This window comes from Saimiri boliviensis, chromosome 4, assembly GCF_048565385.1.
Source record: "Saimiri boliviensis isolate mSaiBol1 chromosome 4, mSaiBol1.pri, whole genome shotgun sequence".
NCBI lineage: Eukaryota > Metazoa > Chordata > Mammalia > Primates > Cebidae > Saimiri > Saimiri boliviensis.
Genome location: NC_133452.1, coordinates 107,848,593 through 107,868,979, shown reverse-complemented (window position 1 = coordinate 107,868,979; position 20,387 = coordinate 107,848,593). Strand labels below are relative to the sequence as shown.

The 20,387-nt window shown below is 38.4% G+C and overlaps 1 protein-coding gene across 7 annotated transcripts in view; it reads left to right on the top strand.

The window, feature by feature from the left end:
• LOC141584314 (uncharacterized) overlaps window positions 1-20,387 on the top strand; it is a 224,131-nt gene that overhangs the window by 118,459 nt on the left and 85,285 nt on the right. For 5 of the 7 annotated variants that reach the window (XR_012517291.1, XR_012517290.1, XR_012517292.1 and 2 more), the window contains 2 exons: window positions 6,265-6,482; window positions 8,238-8,423. Coding sequence is in view for 3 of the 7 variants with exons in the window: in XM_074398028.1 (XP_074254129.1) it covers window positions 6,265-6,482; window positions 8,238-8,423 (404 nt within the window). In the remaining 4 variants the exon portion in view is untranslated. Of the gene's footprint in view, window positions 1-6,264; window positions 6,483-8,237; window positions 20,254-20,387 lie in introns of those variants that run through there. The other 2 variants (XR_012517293.1, XM_074398030.1) reach the window with 2 other exon arrangements.

Genomic DNA, 20,387 nt, shown 5'->3' with positions numbered 1-20,387 from the left:
ATACTAAGTTGAAGCAGCCTATTCAAGTTATTCACCTGCAGCTCAAGCTACATAGTAAGGCTGTAGAGAGTTAAAGAATGTCTCAACCTTCTTTCTGATCTCACTCCCCTTTCTTACAAACTTTTGTATTTCTCTGCTATTAACCAAAACAGCTAGTTGTTTTAATTAAAAAGCACATATTCCTGGTGAAGAATGCTAGCAAAGAAGTGGTTAAAGTGATCCTGCATGGGGTCTAGGCTAGAGGGGGAAGGTTTGGGTACTGAAAGGTACTTATAAGGATATTTATTCAGTGGTGTGCTGGAGTCAACTCCTATAGTATCGTAAGAGAAATGATTAAATTATTAGGAATTTTGCAAGCTAATTGTTACATATATCTTTTATTAAAAATATATTAAATGTACAATTAAATTATATTAAAAACAAGAGTAGTAAATATTCATATTCCTTCACTTCTTATTTTTGCTACATTTTACTATAATCGATATTCTTGAGGTAATTTTCTCATATTGTACCTATGTGACAAAAACATTCTAGAATAATGTGCTACTGAATATCTCTTTAATGCTGTGCTCGGTGACAACATGCTGATGGCATGAAATCAGCTATTTCAATAAACATTTGCCAGGACATCACTGGAGCTAGCTACAACATACCATCTTAAAAATAGTTCTACTGTTTACATCAGAGTTGATTTGAAAGGCAAAATAAAATCCCATTAAAAAGTAGATGCGAGAAATCTGAGTACAAAGGAAGTACCCAAGCTAACTTTACCATTCAAACATTCATTCAACAGTGTTTATTGAGCATGTTCTACCACCATGGTAGGCCCTCTTGACACCGTGTAGTATATGATGCAGTACTTGCCCTCAGGGAGCCTATAGCCTAATACCCCACTCCAGGAGTAGTGGATGAATACAATGCAGATTGACACAGAAGGGAAGCTTGAAGTGCATGGGAACACGGAGAAGACAAACCTAAGTGTTGAGGCAGGTGTGGGACTAACACCATAAACAGCATGACATTTTGTGCCAGCTAAAATAGGTTGGGGAATCTTTTTTTTTTCTTTTTTTTTATTAGTAGCTGTTTGAATGTCTGGTTCATGTGCTCCACTTTTCCTGAGCTTTGCAGCTGATAAGCTGTATGTAATTTCATTTTATTTATTTATTATTATTATTATTATTATTATTTAAGAAGGTATTAAAATTTACATGCCCTTTAACTCTTAACACACTTTGGAGAAAGATGGGTTATACTATAGGAGAGGAACTCCCATACCTTTGCAGCTAGGTGAAGTCGAAAGGAACAGGTAGCTCCTACCAATGGCAAAACAATGGGATCCTAGAGGCTATGCAGTCTGAGGAATGGCCTTACTAGTGAGATGAGCATCCTAGTATTGGCCATTTGCCCATTTCAGTTGCAGCTTGATGCTAGGCTATCTGAGGACATCTGTTCCTTTTCTTTCAGCCAGACTGAGGGTGTTTGGGCAAGGAAGAAGGAAGTGTATTTTAAAAAAGGAGGCATAATCTGTGTCTTGAAGTGAGTAAAGATGGAAGGACGATCAAGACAAAAGCCACGCCCAGGTAACAACTACCCTGATTTCATGATTAATCCTCATTCAGAAGGTTATTTCTGGGATGTTTAGAAATAAACTTGAAAGGTAGAAAGGAAAGGAGATAAGATAGTATACGGAAGGGATAAGAAACATTGTCACTCAGTTGCTGATAAGAATTTCAGCTGGTGCTTCAGACTGGGCCTGGAACTCTGAAATGGTGATTAAATTCTGATCCAACACCTAGACAAATACTTCTAATCAGTTAACTGAGAGGTAAATTGAAATGACGTTATTAGGAATAAGTGTCTAGGTATAATAATTTGCATCTCTTTGCCTGAAAGGAGAGAGTTCATCATCTGTATTCATTACTTTTGAAACTGCTAAATGGAATCCTATATTTCTTCATGCTGAATTGATGCCTGTAGTTATCAAAATGCTGACAAGTCGAGTTATTGGCTATTTTCAGGGACCATGCAAAGAGTTTCCCATTAATAGTATTCACTGTGTACAATGATAGAAGAGAATTATTTAGAGCTATCAAATGTGTTATTACAACTTATCCTAAATGCCCTGAAGAAGATTTTTTTGACTTACAGGAAGAAAAAAAAATTGCAGGGGGGTTGACAAATGACAAAATACCATAGCCTATAATAAATGGGAAAATATAGCAGTGCAGTTTTAGGATAATTCAATTAAAATTCACCTCTCTCTCTCTCTCTCTCTCTCTCTGTTTTTTTTTTTTTTTGGAGACAGAGTCTCACTCTGTCACCAGGCACCAGGCTGTAGTGTAGTGACACAACCTCAGCTCACTGCAACCTCCGCCTCCAGGGTTCAAGCAAATCTCCTGCCTCAGCCTCCTGAGTAGCTGGGACTATAGGCATGCGCCACCACGCCCAGCTAATTTTTTTTGTATTTTTAGAAGAGACAGGGTTTCACCATGTTGGCCAGGATGGTCCCGATCTCTTGACCTCATGATCTGCCCGTCTCGGCCTCCCAAAGTGCTGGGATTACAGGCGTGAACCACTGTGCCCGGCCGTCTACCACTCTCTCATTTTGTTTTTCAGCAAGGTTTACCATGCTTACCTCTCAGAAAATGCATGGTAAATCAGAAAATTATAACTCACATGAAGAAATTTGTTTTAAATGCTGATTTATCATGTGGGCTTAAAAGTTTATACTGAGAAAAAATTTTTGATAATTTTCTTTATTTCACACTAAAAATATTCTAAAAGACTTAACCGAGATTACAATAGTGTGTCATGTGCCTTTAAGGAAAAAAAAGAAAATATTTTTTAATTTTCTGATTTTAACTGTAAAGGAAATGGCTCAGAGGTAAATATGGGATTACCACTGTGGAGTATGACAAGTTTTATTTGGCCAATAAGAAAGAACCTCAGACTTTCTTCCTGTGGTGGAATTACCTACATAAATAGTTCTCAAATCTTTTCTATATTTTAATCAGTGAACTATTTTGATAGATTGAATATAATTTTAGATACTTCCCTTCATACGTGATGCTACACAGATAAAATTATAATTCATACCCCAACAACACATGAAACACACACATATGACCAAGTATGATAGGGAAATAATGGTACCTTTAAAAGCTATTCATCTATGCAGTTGACATAGATTGCATGGCTCCTTTGTGCCAAGTATTGTTCTAGTCACTGGGATAGATGCATGAAAATACCTACCTCCCATCCTTAGGAAGGTATTACTAGTACTAGTATATAAAGTCATAAAAAAGACAAATCACAATTTATTAAGGTAAAAAATCTTGTTAAACAGGTGCAGAGAAAAATGCAATAGAATTACCTAGAATCGAAGTATTCACCCTGCGCAGAATGAGAGGAAACTTCACAGAGAAACTGACAAAGGAACAGGATTTTGCCAAAGAAGAAGGAAAGGTCTGGAATTAATAAATTTCAATTCATTCTAAAAAATAAATATTATAGAAACACCATGAAAAATTTTCTTGAATACAGTACACATACTACATAAAAGAAAGACCTTTCTGAATGATGAGCCATCCTTGAGACATTATTTTTAACATTTCTGCCCTTGAGAAAATAGATCATTTCTACCATAGTTTCTGTAGTTCCTAATTCACTAGCAGTGTTATTCCATTAGTTACATTCATTCTTTCATGTCCCTTCAAATTATGTTCTAGGAGTTTTAGGCCAGTGACTTCTCTTATATTATCTAGTTTTTGATGGGATATAGTAACTTTTTCTTACAATTTTGAGAATAAGTGTTTTAAATTCTCTGCTGTTTTTTCTCTCTTGGGTACCTGTACAGACATGTTTTTCATCCAATATATTTTATATTTCACTCACTTCCTGATACCACTTAATGTGCTCTACTGAACTACTCTTTATGTCAAGAGCCTCTGTTTTGACTTACATTTCTGTAGCGTTAAAGTTAAAAGGTGATCCTGGATGAGATAACATTCTAGAATTGTTTAAAAGACTTTGGTAGGCTGGGCGCGGTGGCTCAAGCCTGTAATCCCAGCACTTTGGGAGGCCGAGGCGGGTGGATCACGAGGTCAAGAGATCAAGACCATCCTGGTCAACATGGTGAAACCCCGCCTCTACTAAAAATACAAAAAGTTAGCTGGGCATGGTGGTGCATGCCTGTAATCCCAGCTACTCAGGAGGCTGAGACAGGAGAATTGCCTGAACCCAGGAGGTGGAGGTTGCGGTGAGCCGAGATCGCGCCATTGTACTCCAGCCTGGGTAACAAGAGCAAAACTCCGTCTCAAAAAAAAAAAAAGACTTTGATAAGAAGAATCAGAAATGTTGAGGCTGAGCTTGGTACAACTCCATCTGGGCTGGACTACTAATATCCCTCACTTGGGTGTAGTTGTTGATTGATTACCTAAAACCTTGGGAAAGGTACTGTGGCAAAGATGCTGCTATGTGTTTACTAATGCATTTCTTCCTGTTGGACTCATAGAGAGTGTTGGCTTCCCAGGCTCCCCTAGGGTTGACTGGGACCCTGAGGCTGAGTTCTGGCTATGTGGGTGGAAGTGATGTGGGCCACTATACTCCCCTCAACCCTCTGGCTTTCCTTTTCCTGCCATAGCTCCCAGAGGCTTCATATGGTGTGTGCACGTAATGTGGTAGGACTACTCAGTGTAGATCAGGCTTGATATAAATGAGAAATGAATGTTTGTGTTGATTGCTTTTGACCTGTTATAGTGTTTGTTGCCAGAGCAGAGCCTATTTTCTCCTTTCTGGTACAGTTATGTAATTGTCTTATTGGAACCATAGGGTTAGCTCATAGTACATGAAGATGAGGTCGATCATGGTACATGAACTTTGTGCCCAAAGTTCACAGTTTCTTCTAAAGGAACAGGTGATCCCAGAATCAGTCATCTTGGGAAATGATCAGACCTAGAATAACAAATAAGGATTTTGTAAGCAACTTGGGAGAGAGAACATTTTCCTTCTCTTTGGGGCCAGAGGTCTAAGGCAGAGAGATTCCTGAGCCATTTCTAACATTGGGGTGAATGTAAGGGATGGAGAGTATATAAGCAGAAAGTCTCCATCTGGGCAGGAGAGAGGGAGAGAACCAGAAGATAGGCTCGTGCCTGACTAGTAACTGTAAAGTTTACTCAGTGTTGCATTTCTCTTCCATTTTCCTCAAATCTTCAATAAAGTCTATTTCGAAGTACAGCTTGGTTTCTGCTGTGCTGCTGGAAATCAAGGAAAGACTTGCCCTTGCTTCTAACACACCAATAAATGAGGCAGCAGTGTCCCTATCCCCGGAGGTTACCAGTAGAACCAGCAGGCCCAGCTGAATGTCAGAGAACAGGGAATAGGAAGAAGAGATTACAGGGCAGCACTATAGTTGATTTGGTATCCTTCTTTTCTGTCTGTAAAATAAGTAAAACTAAGATGCTGAGGACCAGAAATGCTCTGTTACTGACCTACCTTTCTGATTTCCGTGATTTTCAAGCTTCAATTTCATGGTGCAATTTTCCACAAAGGTTACTCAGTAGAAAGAATGTCACTCTGTCAGCCTTGTTATCATCAGCTCCTGCACTGTAACAGTGAGGATGTTACATTATGTTGCAGTAACAAACAGCCTGAGAATCTCTGTGGTATAAAACAAGAAGAGTTTATTTCTAGTTTATGCTACCTGCCCACTGCAGGTCAGCTGTGGTCTCTGCTCAGTCATCATCTTTCTTGGATTCAGGCACCATCTGAAATGTGCCCAGTTACTGTGACAGAGAGAAAGAGAACACAGCAAAGCACTGGCACTTAAAACTTCCACCCAGAAGTGATACGTGCGACTTCTACTTAACCCAAAACAGGTTTCACACCTGGGGAAGGGCAAGGCAGAGTTAGTCTGTTGATTTCTGCACACACAACACATTTCCCATGAAGTCCCTTGAGTCCCTTGTTGAAAGTATCTTGTTTTAATTTAATAAACTATCACCAAATTTAAAATGAAGTGAGCATGCCATCAACATTCCTGACAAGATAAATTCTCTAAGGAGGGCTTAGTTATAGGTAGGAAAGATGAGGAGAGACAAAAGAAGAAATGAAGAATGGATGATGAGTGACATATAAGAAGAAAATAAAGAAGAGAAATGAAGGAGAGAGGGAGAAGACCGACTGAGCATTGCCCATCCTCACCCTGAATGGCTTTGTTACCATTTTTATGCTCCTCTGAGTCCCCACTGTTGCTCATTTCTCTAGGACCTATTTCATTGAACAAAGAGAAACCTCCAGGAAAGAGGAAGCAGAAAAGTAGAAAGAGGTTAAGTCACACACATCAGTTGGGGCCATCAAAGAAAGGCGACTGCAGGAAAGGAACAAGGATCAATGAGGAGGGAAGGAAAATGGAACCCGCTCATGTAGAGTCTACAATTCAAAAACTTCTTAAGCTTGGGAAGATGCCGCAGCAACATAAAACAGTGAGTTTGTTGTTCCAGCCTTTGAAATATCAGATTTTCCCCTCACTGCATTCTTCCTGATGAAGTTTGCAAAGTTCACAGTCTTAAGATTTTTATGTGTGTCCTAGAATAACTACACTGGGGACTTTACATCTTGGCTTGTGTGCTGGATAGACTGCATTGAAATGGGGCCAGCAGGTCAAGCTCAGGAGTCTGCCTCTTACCGCCCGTCTTTAGACATGTTGAGTCTTACCAGCTCCACACAGCCACAGCTCTGGAGGATGTGCCAGGCCTGCTGGGTAGAGGTAGCATAACTGTATTACAGAGAAAACTTACTTTGGCCTTTGAGCAATCACTTTCTTTCTTTCTTTTTTTTTTTTTTTTGAGACAGAGTTTCGCTCTTGTTACCTAGGCTGGAGTAAAATGGCACGATCTTGGCTCACTACAACCTCCGCCTCCCGGGTTCAGGCAATTCTCCTGCCTCAGCCTCCTGAGTAGCTGGGATTACAGGCATGCGCCACCATGCCCAGCTAATTTTTTGTATTTTTTTTTTTAGTAGAGACGGGGTTTCACCATGTTGACCAGGATGGTCTTGATCTCTTGACTTCGTGATCCACCCGCCTCGGCCTCCCAAAGTGCTGGGATTACAGGCGTGAGCCACCGTGCCCGGCCTCACTTTCTTTTTTAAATGTCTTTACAGCTCCACAAGCCTGTTGCTAAATGTATCATTTTAATATAACCTGAAATGTTTTCAGTAGCACTTTGCTAGTGGAAACTAACAGGCATCTCTATTAAATTTCAGACTATTTTTGCATAAAAACTGTGAAATTGTTTTTGAACTTCAGTGCAAGAGAGCTGAGTCATAGGCAGTGATGGTTCCTGCCAGGGAAAAGTAGCAAGCTGCTCTCCAAGGTGCTGCTTAAATTTTGCTATGGTGGTGATTGTTACTCATACCATAGAGCCTCTATCTTTTTTTTCATGACTTGATTATAAAACTGCTCAAAATATTTTATAGCTTTCTAAAGAGGGAACATCAGTACTACTAGGCAACTTAATGCACAGTCAATAGCTTAAGTTTTCTCTCAGTGTTCTGGTAAGTATTTCTCCTTCTTCTGAAATGAATACTTCTCTTTTCTTCCTCAATCTACAAATATATGATTTCCTTAAAAGCTGTCATATTTTACACATGGCTACCACTAGCCTAATAAATGTGAAAAAAAGGGCTTAGCTCCATGAGTGCCCAGTTTGGAAAACCCAGTGTCAGAGAGAGGCAAAGGGAATCCCTTCCTCTGGGAAGGTCCCTACTCCATGCTGCATGGTGTGGTGAGCAGACAACAGGCTTGGTTTCAATCTTTACATGCCCTCCTTGGTTTCAATCTTTACATGCCTTCTTTGAAAATTGCACAAATTGCCCAACTATACCTGTCATCTCTTACATGGTCTTACATGATGTATCTCCTTAACTACATTTGATTGGCCCAGGGTGGCTTCTTATATAAACCAGGCCAGTCAGAGTCCTTTGGTATAATTATTTCCAACTAGACCAAGAAAGTCAGACCCTCTCCAGTTGGGGGAAGCCAAAAAGATAAAGATGAATACATGAGCTATTGGTGACTGAGATTCCTACCATTTGAAAAAAAGCCATCTGTAATGAGAAACAAATGAAACCAACACACACAAAAAAGCAAAAGCAAGAGATGGTCAGAATTTAGTCAGCACTGTAGTTTCTGATTTCAGTGGTGGCTGAGACTAGCAGCAACCTTGCTCTTCTGGCAGGTGAGCATTTTGGTTGTTCATCCCTCCTTTGGATTCCATCACAGCAACTTGAAAGTCATGAAAAAGTGCAGAACACTGGAAGAGACAACCATGGATTATTGCAGCCAGCACTTCCCAATGTGGCTTTACCTTGCACAGATGAAACTCATGAGAAGCTCAAGCAGAGAGGAGATAACTACAACCCAGGTATGGCTTCAGTTAAATGCTTAAATGAGAGAGACGTGTGCTCATTAAATGATTAAGAGCCAATAATTCCCCATATCTAGAAGTATGACCTTATGCAACTCTCTAGACTTTAGTATCTACATCTGTAAAATGAGAATTTTAATAGTTCCTATTTCATAAGTTTGTTGAGGTGATTAAATGAAATAATGCATGTAAACATTTAAGACAGTTTCTGACACATAGTCTTCAATAACTGTTAGGTCTGATATTTATTAGTTTATTGTTTCCAGTGTTATAATGGTGCCTGACACAGAATAGGCACTAGTAAGTGTTACAGCACACATACCAATCTAGTTTTAGCCCTAACTTCATAGCTAACATTCCATCGTCTTAGGTAAGTAATTTTATTCCTTTGAACCTGTATCTTCGTCTGTAAATCAGAATAACAGTAATCTTTGATGCATTAATTGAAAGATAACATGAGGTAATCTATATGAAATATTTCATGAACTGTAAAAGTCTACTCAACTATAAAAGACAAAAGATTCATTTGTGTCTAAGTTGCTTCTTTTCAAAAGTGCCAAGATATCAACATTTTAATCGCTAAAAAAGTAAGGAAAGATTTTAAACTGTCTTTATTGAATGTAACAGGTCTATATATCCTAAAAATGGAGACTTTTTTCTACTTTGGAATCAATAAAACTGTTTTCCTTTTGATTTTAAAAATGTGTCATTTAAACATTCTTATTTTTTTCCTGCATTAGCCCTCATACAAATATTTTGTTTAGCCCTTATGAAGTCTGAAAATTTTAATCTTACTCTAAGGCTATCCTGGGAAAACAGCAATTTTGAAATTACCAACACCAGGTGAGGCAATTTAGCAAAACCCTATCTCTACAAAGCTTTTTAAAAAATTAGTCAGGCATGGTAGAATGCACCTGTGATCCTAGCTACTCAGGGTGCTGAGGCAGGAAAATTGCTTGAGCCAGGAGTTCAAGGCCATAGTGAGCCGTGATCACACCACTGCATTGCAGCCTGAACAGAGTGAGACCCTGTCTCTAAAAATAAGAAGAAAGAAAATTTAAAAAAAACTATTAAAAAATTAAAATTACAAACAAAATATTTGCATAATATTTGAGACATTAGCCCCCTGCCTTGAGCAGTGGCTGATGCCTGTAATCCCAGCACTTTAGGAGGCCAAGGTGGGTGGATCACCTGAGGTCAGGAGTTGAAGACCAGCGTGGCCGACATGGTGAAACCTGGTCTCTACTAAAAATACAAAAAATTAGCTGGGCATGGTGGCGGGCGCCTATAATCCCAGCTACTCAGGAGGCTGAGGCAGGAGAATCACTTGAATCCAGGAAGTGGAGGTTCCAGTGAGACAAGATTGCACCATTGTACTCAAGCCTAGGCAACAAGAGCAAAACTCCGTCTCAACACACACACACACAGACACAGACACATACACACACTAGCCCACATACAATGAAAGAGGCCTCAGATCAAATTATCTGTTTTCTTAGCATGCTAGTATTTGATAAGTGGAGATTTTGAATTAATAAATAAAACTGAATACAACTATCTGTGGACCATTTCAGTTTGAGAATAGCCTAATCAAAGCATTCTATTACTTTTTCTGTCAATTTGTAGATATAAGTGAAGATGTTCAGTAGAATACACTTAAAAGTCTAAAAATACGACAGAAATTACGAGAATAGGAAAGTTGGTCATAGTGCTACATCATCCTGTTTCCCTTTTCCACTTAGAACATCATCATCTGTTCTCATCCTACACCCTCTTCCCTTCTTAACCCAAAGAGTTACAAGGCAGGATCTGGAAGGTAGAGGGGATATTAAAGAGTACAGTATTTGACCTCAGATATTTTCTTTCTTTCTTTTTTCTTTTGAGACAAGATCTCCCTCTGCTACCCAGGCTGGAGTGTAGTGGCATGATAATGGCTCACTGAAACCTTAACCTCCCAGGCTCAAGTGATTCTTCTGCATCAGCCTCCTGAGTAGCTGAGACTACAGGTGCACACCACCTTGCCTGGCTATTTTTTTTTTTTAAGAGATGGGGTCTCACTATGTTGCCCAGGCTGGTGTTGAACTCCTCAGCTCAAGTGATCGCCCACCCCAGCCCTGCAAAGTGCTGGGATTGCAGGCATGAGCCACCATACCCGGGTTGACCTCATTCATTTTTAAGCCTGGTCATAGACCTATTCAGGGAAGCTCCTTTGTGATATGGTTTCAAGGTTGTGGCAGATGCTATTGGCTTTTCCTTGTGAAGAAAACCTCCATTTTTCTCAAGTGTCAATGTGCCCAACTCTAGAGGATAAATCGTGATTGGTGTCCATCAACTCCTTACTGCTAGAGATGGCAGAATGACCAAGTTCTGGACAATGCGACATAAATGGTGTTTGCTGAGGGCTCTGGGGAAGAATCCTCCCAGACGAAGCAGGAAAGACCTGTGAGTCCAGCCCTTTGACTTTCCTTCCTTTCCCTGAACACTGTTATGTGAGAATGTGATACTTGCTGCTACAGCAGACCTTCAGGAATCATGATGGGGAAGACAAGCCGGTCAGAGAGACAAACTAGGTGACCTGGCAGTGCTGAGCTGCTGACCCTCACCCAAAAATGCCCATCTCTAGACTTTCTGTTATGTGAGTAATTAAGTAACATTCCTGGCTAAACTACTGTTAGATTTTATGTTGTTGTTGTTACTTGTAAGAAAAATCATCCTAACTGATAGAAGGTTCTTCCACAAAGAGTTTTACCCTCCTGCTTTTCTCTGCTCCCTCTACAGCCCCATAATACCTAAGTAAAATATGGCCAAACATGATGCTACAAATTTAGAACCACAGGATGTCAGAGCTGAAAGTCACTCCACATTTCCAATTCTAAGATGATAAAATAAGAAATTTAGAAATGATTCCTCTTGTTTAAGAGGCTGACCATTGACTAGTGCAAATGCCAATGGAAAGGAAAAGACACATCACTCATGTGAACTATGGTGTGAATGATTCTCCTAAGATTGTTTTCTAGGGACAGGTTTGTTTGTGGACAGAGAATAAGAGGCCAGCAACTGGAGGTAAAGGAGGCCCTTTAAGAAAAGCGAAATGTATAAAAAATGGAATCTGGGACTGGGTGTGGTGGCTCGTGCCTGTAATCTCAGCACTTGGGGAGGCTGAGGTGGGAGGATTGCTTGAGCCTGCGAAGTGGAGTCTGCAGTAAGCTGTGATTGCACCACTGCACTCCAGCCTGGGTGACATAGAAAGATGCTGCCTCAAAAAAGAAAGAAAGGGAGGAGGGAGGGAGGCAGAGAGAAAGAGAGAGAGAAAGGAAGGAGTGAGGGAGGGAGGGAATGAGGGAAGGAAGGAAAGGAAGGAAGAAAGGAAGGAAGGAAGAAAGGAAAGATTGCTCTGGGGCTCCATTATCAGTTTGTTCTTCAATTTTTCCTAAAGCCAGGTCTGAGGTAAATTTTTCCACAATAATCATGTGAAATGAAGGGTGGATATTGCCAAACTGCTTTCCAGAAATGTGCAGTGAACATTTGCTCTAGAAGGCCTGAGTGTTGTGGCTTCACCACACAAGGTTGACAGTCCCTGCTTTGGCCTCCAGAGGCTCTGTGAATTAATGAGGGGGAGGCCACTAGGTTTCTAAAACTTCTTGGAAGAGAATTTTAAAGAACAAAGAACTAAAATAATATTATTAGGAGTATCAGAGACTAATTTCAAAAGCTTTAATTATTTTCTGAACTCTGTCAATCCAATTCTTCCACGTCCATGTAGATGCAATCTGACTTCCATTCATTTGAGTTTCTGGTTTACAAGTTTTTCTTGAAATTTTGAAAATTCCTTTCCCTGTTTTTTTCCTTAAACTTTTATAAAAGCCAAGATTATTTTGATCAGAGAGACTATATTCTTTTAACTTAGTTATAAGAGCAATACATGTTTACATTCATGTTTGCCTGCTACATTGCATATCCCTAGCTCTATTTAGCAAAGTGCATAAAACCTAGTAGATGGTCAATAAATATTTGTGAAACGAAGATATGAAGGAATGTAAGCAACTTGGAGATACAAAAAAGAAAAAGCTCTCTTTTTATACAATCATTTGTAGAGAGCCAAATCTTGTTCCACAAATATGTCTTGTATACATATATATTTCATTTATTTTTATTTATTTATTTAGAAACAGGAGTTACCCTGGATGGAGCGCAGTGGCACAATCATAACTTACTGCAACCTCAAACTCTTGGGCTTAAGCAATCTTCTCACCTCAGCCTCTTGAGTGGCACATGAACACATGTGCCACTGTGTTCAGCTAATTTAAAAAAATTTTTTAGGCTGGGCGCCGTGGCTCAAGCCTGTAATCCTAGCACTTTGGGAGGCCGAGGCGCGTGGATCAAGAGGTCAAGAGATCGAGACCATCTTGGTCAACATGGTGAAACCCCGTCTCTACTAAAAATACAAAAAATTAGCTGGGCATGGTGGTGCATGCTTGTAATTCCAGCTACGCGGGAGGCTGAGGCAGGAGAATTGCCTGAACCCAGGAGATGGAGTTTGTGGTGAGCCGAGATTGCACCATTGCACTCCAGCCTGGGTAACAAGAGCGAAACTCCATCTTAAAAAAAAAAAAATTTTTTTTTGTAGAGACATAGTGTCTCATGTTGCCCAGGCTAGTCTTGAACTCCTGACCTCAAGTGATCCTTCTGTCTTGGATTCCCAAAGTGCTGGGATTGCAGGCATGAGCCACTGTTCCTAACCCCTTATATATATTTTTTAAGTTGTCCATTTTCTTTCCTCTAAAAGAAGATTATCGTTGTTTCCTGAAAATGTGCTTTTTGTAGAAAATTTTAATTGTATCATTCTCTACTATAACATGGAGTAGAGGCATGTAAACTGCTTCCACATGTGTACATGTGTGATAAAAACAAACTAAGTGCTGTAATTCCCACCACAAGTTTCTCTACTCTGCTGTAGTAGACAGTCTAAGACATTTGATAGAGTTTTACAATTTGACCACAATGGATTTTTACAATTTAACTTAAAAAACTGATGTAACTAAAGTAAGTAAATAATAAATGTACCCCTTTATTTACTATGACATGGTAAATGTAAGATGTGATGTATCTTCTTTGCTCACTAGAAGAGTGATTTATGGACTGATTTCCCAAGAGTGTCTCAAGGTCTGTTGGAATTATATATACATCTTCGGATGTAAATGAGGGGATTGTCAATGAAACTTCCTAGAAATGTCCTCATTAGCAATATAATTTAGCAAATATGATATTGATGTTCCTGCACTGATCCAGGTTGGGCACACATGCCACTTCAGTAAGTTATTTACAGACCTTCTGCTGTGATTGGAGCTGGACGTTTTACACAGAAATGCTGGGGGAAAATAATTTAGATAGAATTTAGTTTTAAGTTTCATGAGGCAGACCATTATGAAATTTTATGTCCACTGTCAACAAGGAGCCACAAAGAGATGCAACAGGACTTGAGTTAAATTTTCTGTCTATTTCTGGTCATGGATGTCCACATTATTTGTACACTGATTTGTCCTTACCCTTGGCAAAACTGACCTTGGAAAAAAGCAGGGAAATAGGGACAGTTTGTCTTAAGTTCCACTTTTTCCCATTTAGCTGTTCATTCAGCAAATAGGTACTTTGTTTGTGGAAAGGGGAAGGAAAAGGAGCGACCTTGTGCTGCTGTTTGAGTGCCAGCTTAGCTGCAGTAGAATAGAATATCAGGTAAATTGCTAAGGTTTTTAACTCTAATCCCCAGCTCTGTGGACATGTCCAGGGTCTGGGGAAACTCACTTCCATGAAGGGAAGGGCCTTGGATGAGACCCAGTGCTATGTTGGCTTCAGGTCTGACCCTGCACAGTTCCAGTGGTGCTTGTATTACCACATCCCTAGGTACAGGTGGCTGAGCACAGAGAGACTTCATTTGTTTGGGAGAAAGTGAAAGAAAAGAACAAGAGCCTCTGCATGGTAATCCAAAGAGTTCCTCCAAATTTTATCCAAGACCACCAAGACATCACCACAAGCTGACAGAGGAAGTGAACATTGGTAGTGGCCTGGCAGAGCCCTTCTGTTGACCAGTGGTGATGGTGGCCACAGGGAGAGGCTCCTCTACCTGTGGAAAGGGGAGAGAAGACTACAAGTCTGCAAAAACCACAGCATTATTTGGCATGGGGCCCAAGTGCCTTCAAATACCTAGAAAGCCTTCCCAAGAGGGAGAGATACAAACAAGCCCAGACTGTGAAGACTCCAATACATACCTAACTCTTCCATTATGAGACACTGACAAATATCTATAAGCATCAACCATCCATGAAACATGACTTCACCAAATGGACTAAATGGTGTACTATGGAACAGTTCTTTAGAAACAGAGATCTATGACCTTTTAGACAAAATAAAGCTTTAATTATTTTCTGAACTTCTGTTCTTCAATTTTTCCTAAAGCCAGATCTGAGGTAATTTTTTCCACAATAATCGTGTGAAATGAAGGGTGGATATTGCCAAACTGCTTTCCAGAAATGTACAGTGAGCATTTCCTCTAGAAGCCCTGAGTGTTCTGGTCTCACCACACAAGATTGAAGAGAATTCAAAATAGCTGTTTTGAGGAAACTCAAAGAAATTTAAGATAACACAAAGAAAGAATTCTGAATTCTATCAGATAAATTTAACAGAAATTGAAATAATGAAAAACAAGCAGAAATTCTGGAGTTGAAAAATGCAATTCACATACTGAGGAATGCATTGAAGTTGTTTAATAGCAGAATTGATCAAGCAGAAGAAAGAATTAGTGAGCTAGAAGACAGTCTATTTGGAAATACACAGTCAGAGGAGACAAAAGAAAAAAGAATAAAAAATAATGAAGCATGCCTACAACATTTAGAAAACAGCCTCAGAAGGGTAAATCTAAGAGTTATTGGCCTTAAAGAGGAGGTAGAAAAAGAGATAGAGATAGAAAATTTATTCAAAGGAATAATATCAGAGAACTTCCAAAGCTAGAGAAAGATGTCAACATTCAAGTACAAGAAAGTTATAGAACACCAAGCAGAGTTAACCCAAAAGAAGACTACTTCAGGGCATCTACTAATCAGACTCCCAAAGGTCAAGGACAAATAAATGATCAAAAAACAGCAAGAGAAAATGAGCATATAGCTTACAATGAAGCTCTAGTACCTCTGGCTGCAGACTTTTCAGTGGAAATCTAAAAAGAGCCAGGAAAGAGTGGCTTGCCATATTTTAAGTTTTGAAGGAAAAAAATTACCCTAGAACAGTATACTCATTGTAAATACCCTTCAAGCATGAGGGAGAGATAAAGACCTTTTAAGACTAACAAAAGCTAGGGGATTTCATCAATATCAGACCTGTTCTACAAGAAATGCTAATGAGAGTTCTTTAATCTGAAAGAAAAAAGATGTTAATGAGCAAGAAGAAATCATTTGAAGGTAGAAAATTCACTGGTAGTAGTAAACATGGAGAAAAATATAGGATAGTATAACACTGTAATTGTGGTGTGCAAATTACTCCTAAGTAGGAAGACTAAATGATAAACCAATAAAAAATAATAACTATAACCTTTCAACACATAACAGTAAAATAAGACATAAACCACAAAAAGCTACAAAGTAGGGGAACTGAGTTAAAAGTATAGAGTTTTATTAGTTTTCCTTTTGTATGTTTGTTTATTTACAGAATCAATGTTTTCATCAATTTAAACTAATGGGTTATAAGATAGTATTCACCATACCCACAGTAACATTAAATTGAACAACGTATTACAAATACACAAAAAATAAAAAGTAAGAAATTAAGTTATACAACCAGAGAAAATCACCTTTATTAAAAGAAAGACAGGCAGAAAAGAAAGAAGAGAAGACCAGAAAACAAATAACAAAATGGCAGAAATCAGTCCTTACTTATCAATAACAACATTGAATGTAAATGGACAAAACGCTTCAATAAAAAATCATAGAGTGGCTAAATGGATAAACAAACAAGACCCCCCATGATATGTTTCTACAAGAAACACACTTTGCCTTATAAAAATACGTAAAGACTAAAAACGAAAGGATGAAAAACAATATTCTATGCCAGTGGAAATCAAATGGAAACCAAGAACAAGAGTAGCTATACTCCAGTATATTAGACAAAATAGATTTCAAGACAAAAACTATAAGAAGAGACAAAAAAGTCATTATATAATAAAAGGATTAATTAGGTAGGAGGATATAATGATTGTAAGTATATATGCCCCAAGCACTGGAATACTCAGACATATAAATCAAATATTATTAGATCTAGAGAACTAGACCTCAATACAATAATAGCTGGAGACTTCAACACCACAGTTTCAGCATTGGTCAGATACTACAGATGGAAACTTAGCAAATAAACATTGGACTTAATCTGCACTATAAAATTAATGGGTCTAATAGATAGTTACATAACATGTTATGCAAAGGCTGCAGAATACACATTCTTCTTCCCAGCACATGGATTATTATCAATGCCAGACCATATATTAGGTCAGAAAACAAATGTTAAAACATCCAAAAAATTTGAAATAATATCAAATATTTAAAATCAACCATTTGACCACATGGAATAAAACTAGAAATAAGTAACAAGAATTTTGGAAATTACAAACACAAGGAATATGCTAAACAATATGCTCCTGAGTGACCAGTGAGTCAGTGAAGAAATTAAAAGGGAAATTGAAAAAAAGAATTCTTGAAACAAATGGTAATGGAAACACAACATACCAAAACCTGTGGGATATAGTGAGAAGAGTACTATAGGAAGAGGCAAAGAGGGAAATTTATCGCTGTAAGTGCCTATACCAAAAAAGAGGAAAAAAATCAAATAAATACTAAACAATGCAACTTAAAGAACTTGAAAAGCAAAAACAGGTTGAACCCAAAATTAGTAGAATAAAATACAAAAGATCAGTGAAACAAAAAGTGGATTATTTTTAAAAAGATAAAATTGACAACCTTAAACCAGACCAATGAAGAAATAAAAGGAAAAAGACACAAATAAATAAAATCAGATATGAAAAAGGGACATTATAACAGACATCAGAGACATTAAAAGGATCTTTAGTGGCTACTATGAGCAACTATAGGCCAATAAATTGGAAAATCTAGAGGAAATGGATAAATTCCTAGACACATAAAATATACCAGTATTGAACCGTGAAGTAATAGAAAACCTGAACATACCAATAACAAGTAACAAGATTGAAGCACCATCTCCCAGTAAGGAAAAGCCCAGGGCCTGATGGCTTCACTGCTGACTTCTACTAAAATTTAAAGAAAAATTAATACTAATCCCACTCAAACTCTTCTGAAAAATAGAGGAAAAGGGCATACTTTCAAACTCATTCTATAGGCCAATATTACTATGATACCAAAACCAGACAAAGACACATAAATGAAAACTACAGACCAATATCTCCAAGGAATATTGATGCAAAAGTCCTCACAAAAATACTAGCAAACTGATTTAAGCAATACATTAAGAAGATTGTTCATCATGACCAAGTGGAATTTTACCAGGCATTCAAGCATGGTTCAACATATACAAATCAATCAATGTAATACATCATATCAACAGAATGAAAGATAAAATCCACATTATTGTTCCAATTGATGCTGAAAAACATTTGATAAAGTTCAGCATTCCTTCATAATCAAAAACCTCAAAAACTGAGTATAGAAGGAACATACCTCAACATAATAAAAGCTGTATGTGATAGACCCACAGAAAGTATACCGAATGGGGAAAAATTGAAAGCCTTTCCCCTAAGATCTAAAACATGACAAGAATGCCCACTGTCACCACTGTTTTCAACATAGTACTGAAAGTCCTAGCTAGAGCAATCTGGCAGGCGGAAGAAATAAAGGGTATCCAAACTGGAAAGGAAGAAGGCAATTATCCTTGTTTGCAGATGGTATGATCTTATGTTTGGAAAAATCTAGACTCCATACCAAGAAACTATTAGAACTGACAAATTCAGTCAAGTTGCATGACACAAAATCAGAATCTGTAACATTCATATATGCCAACAGTGAACAATCTGAAAAAGGAATCAAAAAAGTAATCTCATTTACAATAGCTGCAAATAACATAAAATACTACAAATTAACTAAACCAAAGACGTGAAAGATGTCTACAATGATAACTATAAGACATTGACTCAAGAAATTAAAGAAGGCACAAAAAATAGAAAGAGACTCCATGTTCATGGATTAGAAGAATGAATATTGTTAAAATGTTCAGACTGTACAAAGCAATCTACAGATTTAATGCAATCTGTCAAAATACCAATGACATTCTTCACAGAAATGGAAAAAATAATTCTAAAATTTATATGGAATTACAAAAGACCCAGAATACTCAAAGCTATCCTGAACAAAAAGAGAAAAACTGGCTGAATCACATTACCTGACTTCAAGTTACACCAGAGAGTTATAATCACCAAAACAGCATGATACTGGCATAAAAACAGCACATAGAACAATGCAACAGTATAGAGAGTCCAGAAACACATCCATACAGTTCACGGTAGAGTAAACTTATTTTTGACAAAGGTGCCAGAAACATACATTTGGGAAAATACAGACTCTTCAATAAATTGAGAAAATTTATTGAATTTCTCTGAATTTCTCTGCCCAAGACTGAAACGTGACCCCTCTTTCTTCAATAAATACAGTCTCTTCAATAAATGATGCTGGGTTTATTAGTCTGTTCTCGCATTGCTATACAGAACTACCTGAGACTGGTTAATTTACAAAGCAAAGAGCTTTAATTGGCTCACAGTTCCACAAGCTGTACAGGAAGCATGGCTGAGGAGGCCCAGGAAACTGACAATCATGGTGGAAGGTGAATGGGCAGAAGACATGTCTTACATGGCCAGAGAAGAGGAAGAGAGAGAAAAGAGGAAAGTGCCACATACTTAAACAACCAGATCTTGTGACAACTCACTATCACAAGACTAGCGAGGGGTAAGTCTGCCCCTATGATTCAGTAACCTCCCATCAGGCCCCTTCTCCAACGCTGGGAATCACAATTTTACATGTGATTTTGGTGGAGACACAGAGCCAAACCGTATCACTGAGAAAATGAGGATATCCACATGCAGAAGAAAGAAACTAGACCCCTATCTCTTGCCATGTACAAAAATCAAATAAAAATGGGTTAAAAACGTAAACCTAAGACCGCAAACTATGAAAATATAACAAGAAAGCATTTGGGAAACTCTCCAGGACATTGGCCTGGGCAAAAATTTCTTGAGCAATACCCCACAAACATAAGCAACCAAAGCAAAAATGGACAGATGAGGTCACATCAAGTTAAAAGGCTTCTGCACAAGAAAGGAAACAATCAACCAAGTGAAGAAACAACCCACAGAATGGAAGAAAACATTTGCAAACTACCCATATAACAAGGGATGAATGACCAGAATATATAAGGAACTCAAACGACTCTACAGAAAAAAAATTTGATAATGATTAAAAAATGGGCAAAAGATTTAAATAGACATTTTTTAAAAGAAGACATATAAATATCAAACAGGTATTCAACATCACTGATCATCAGATAAATGCAAATCAAAACTACAATGTGATATCATTTCAGCCTAATTAAAATGGATTTTATCCAAAAGCCAGGCAATGACAAGTGCTGGTGAGGATGTAAAGAGAAAGGAACTCTGGGCCAGGCGCGGTGGCTCAAGCCTGTAATCCCAGCACTTTAGGAGGCCGAGGCAGGTGGATCACGAGGTCAAGAGATCGAGACCATCCTGGTCAACATGGTGAAACCCTGTCTCTACTAAAAATACAAAAAATTAGCTGGGCATGGTGGCACATGCCTGTAATCCCAGCTACTCAGAAGGCTGAGGCAGGAGAATTGCCTGAACCCAGGAGGTGGAAGTTGCGGTGAGCCGAGATTGCGCCATTG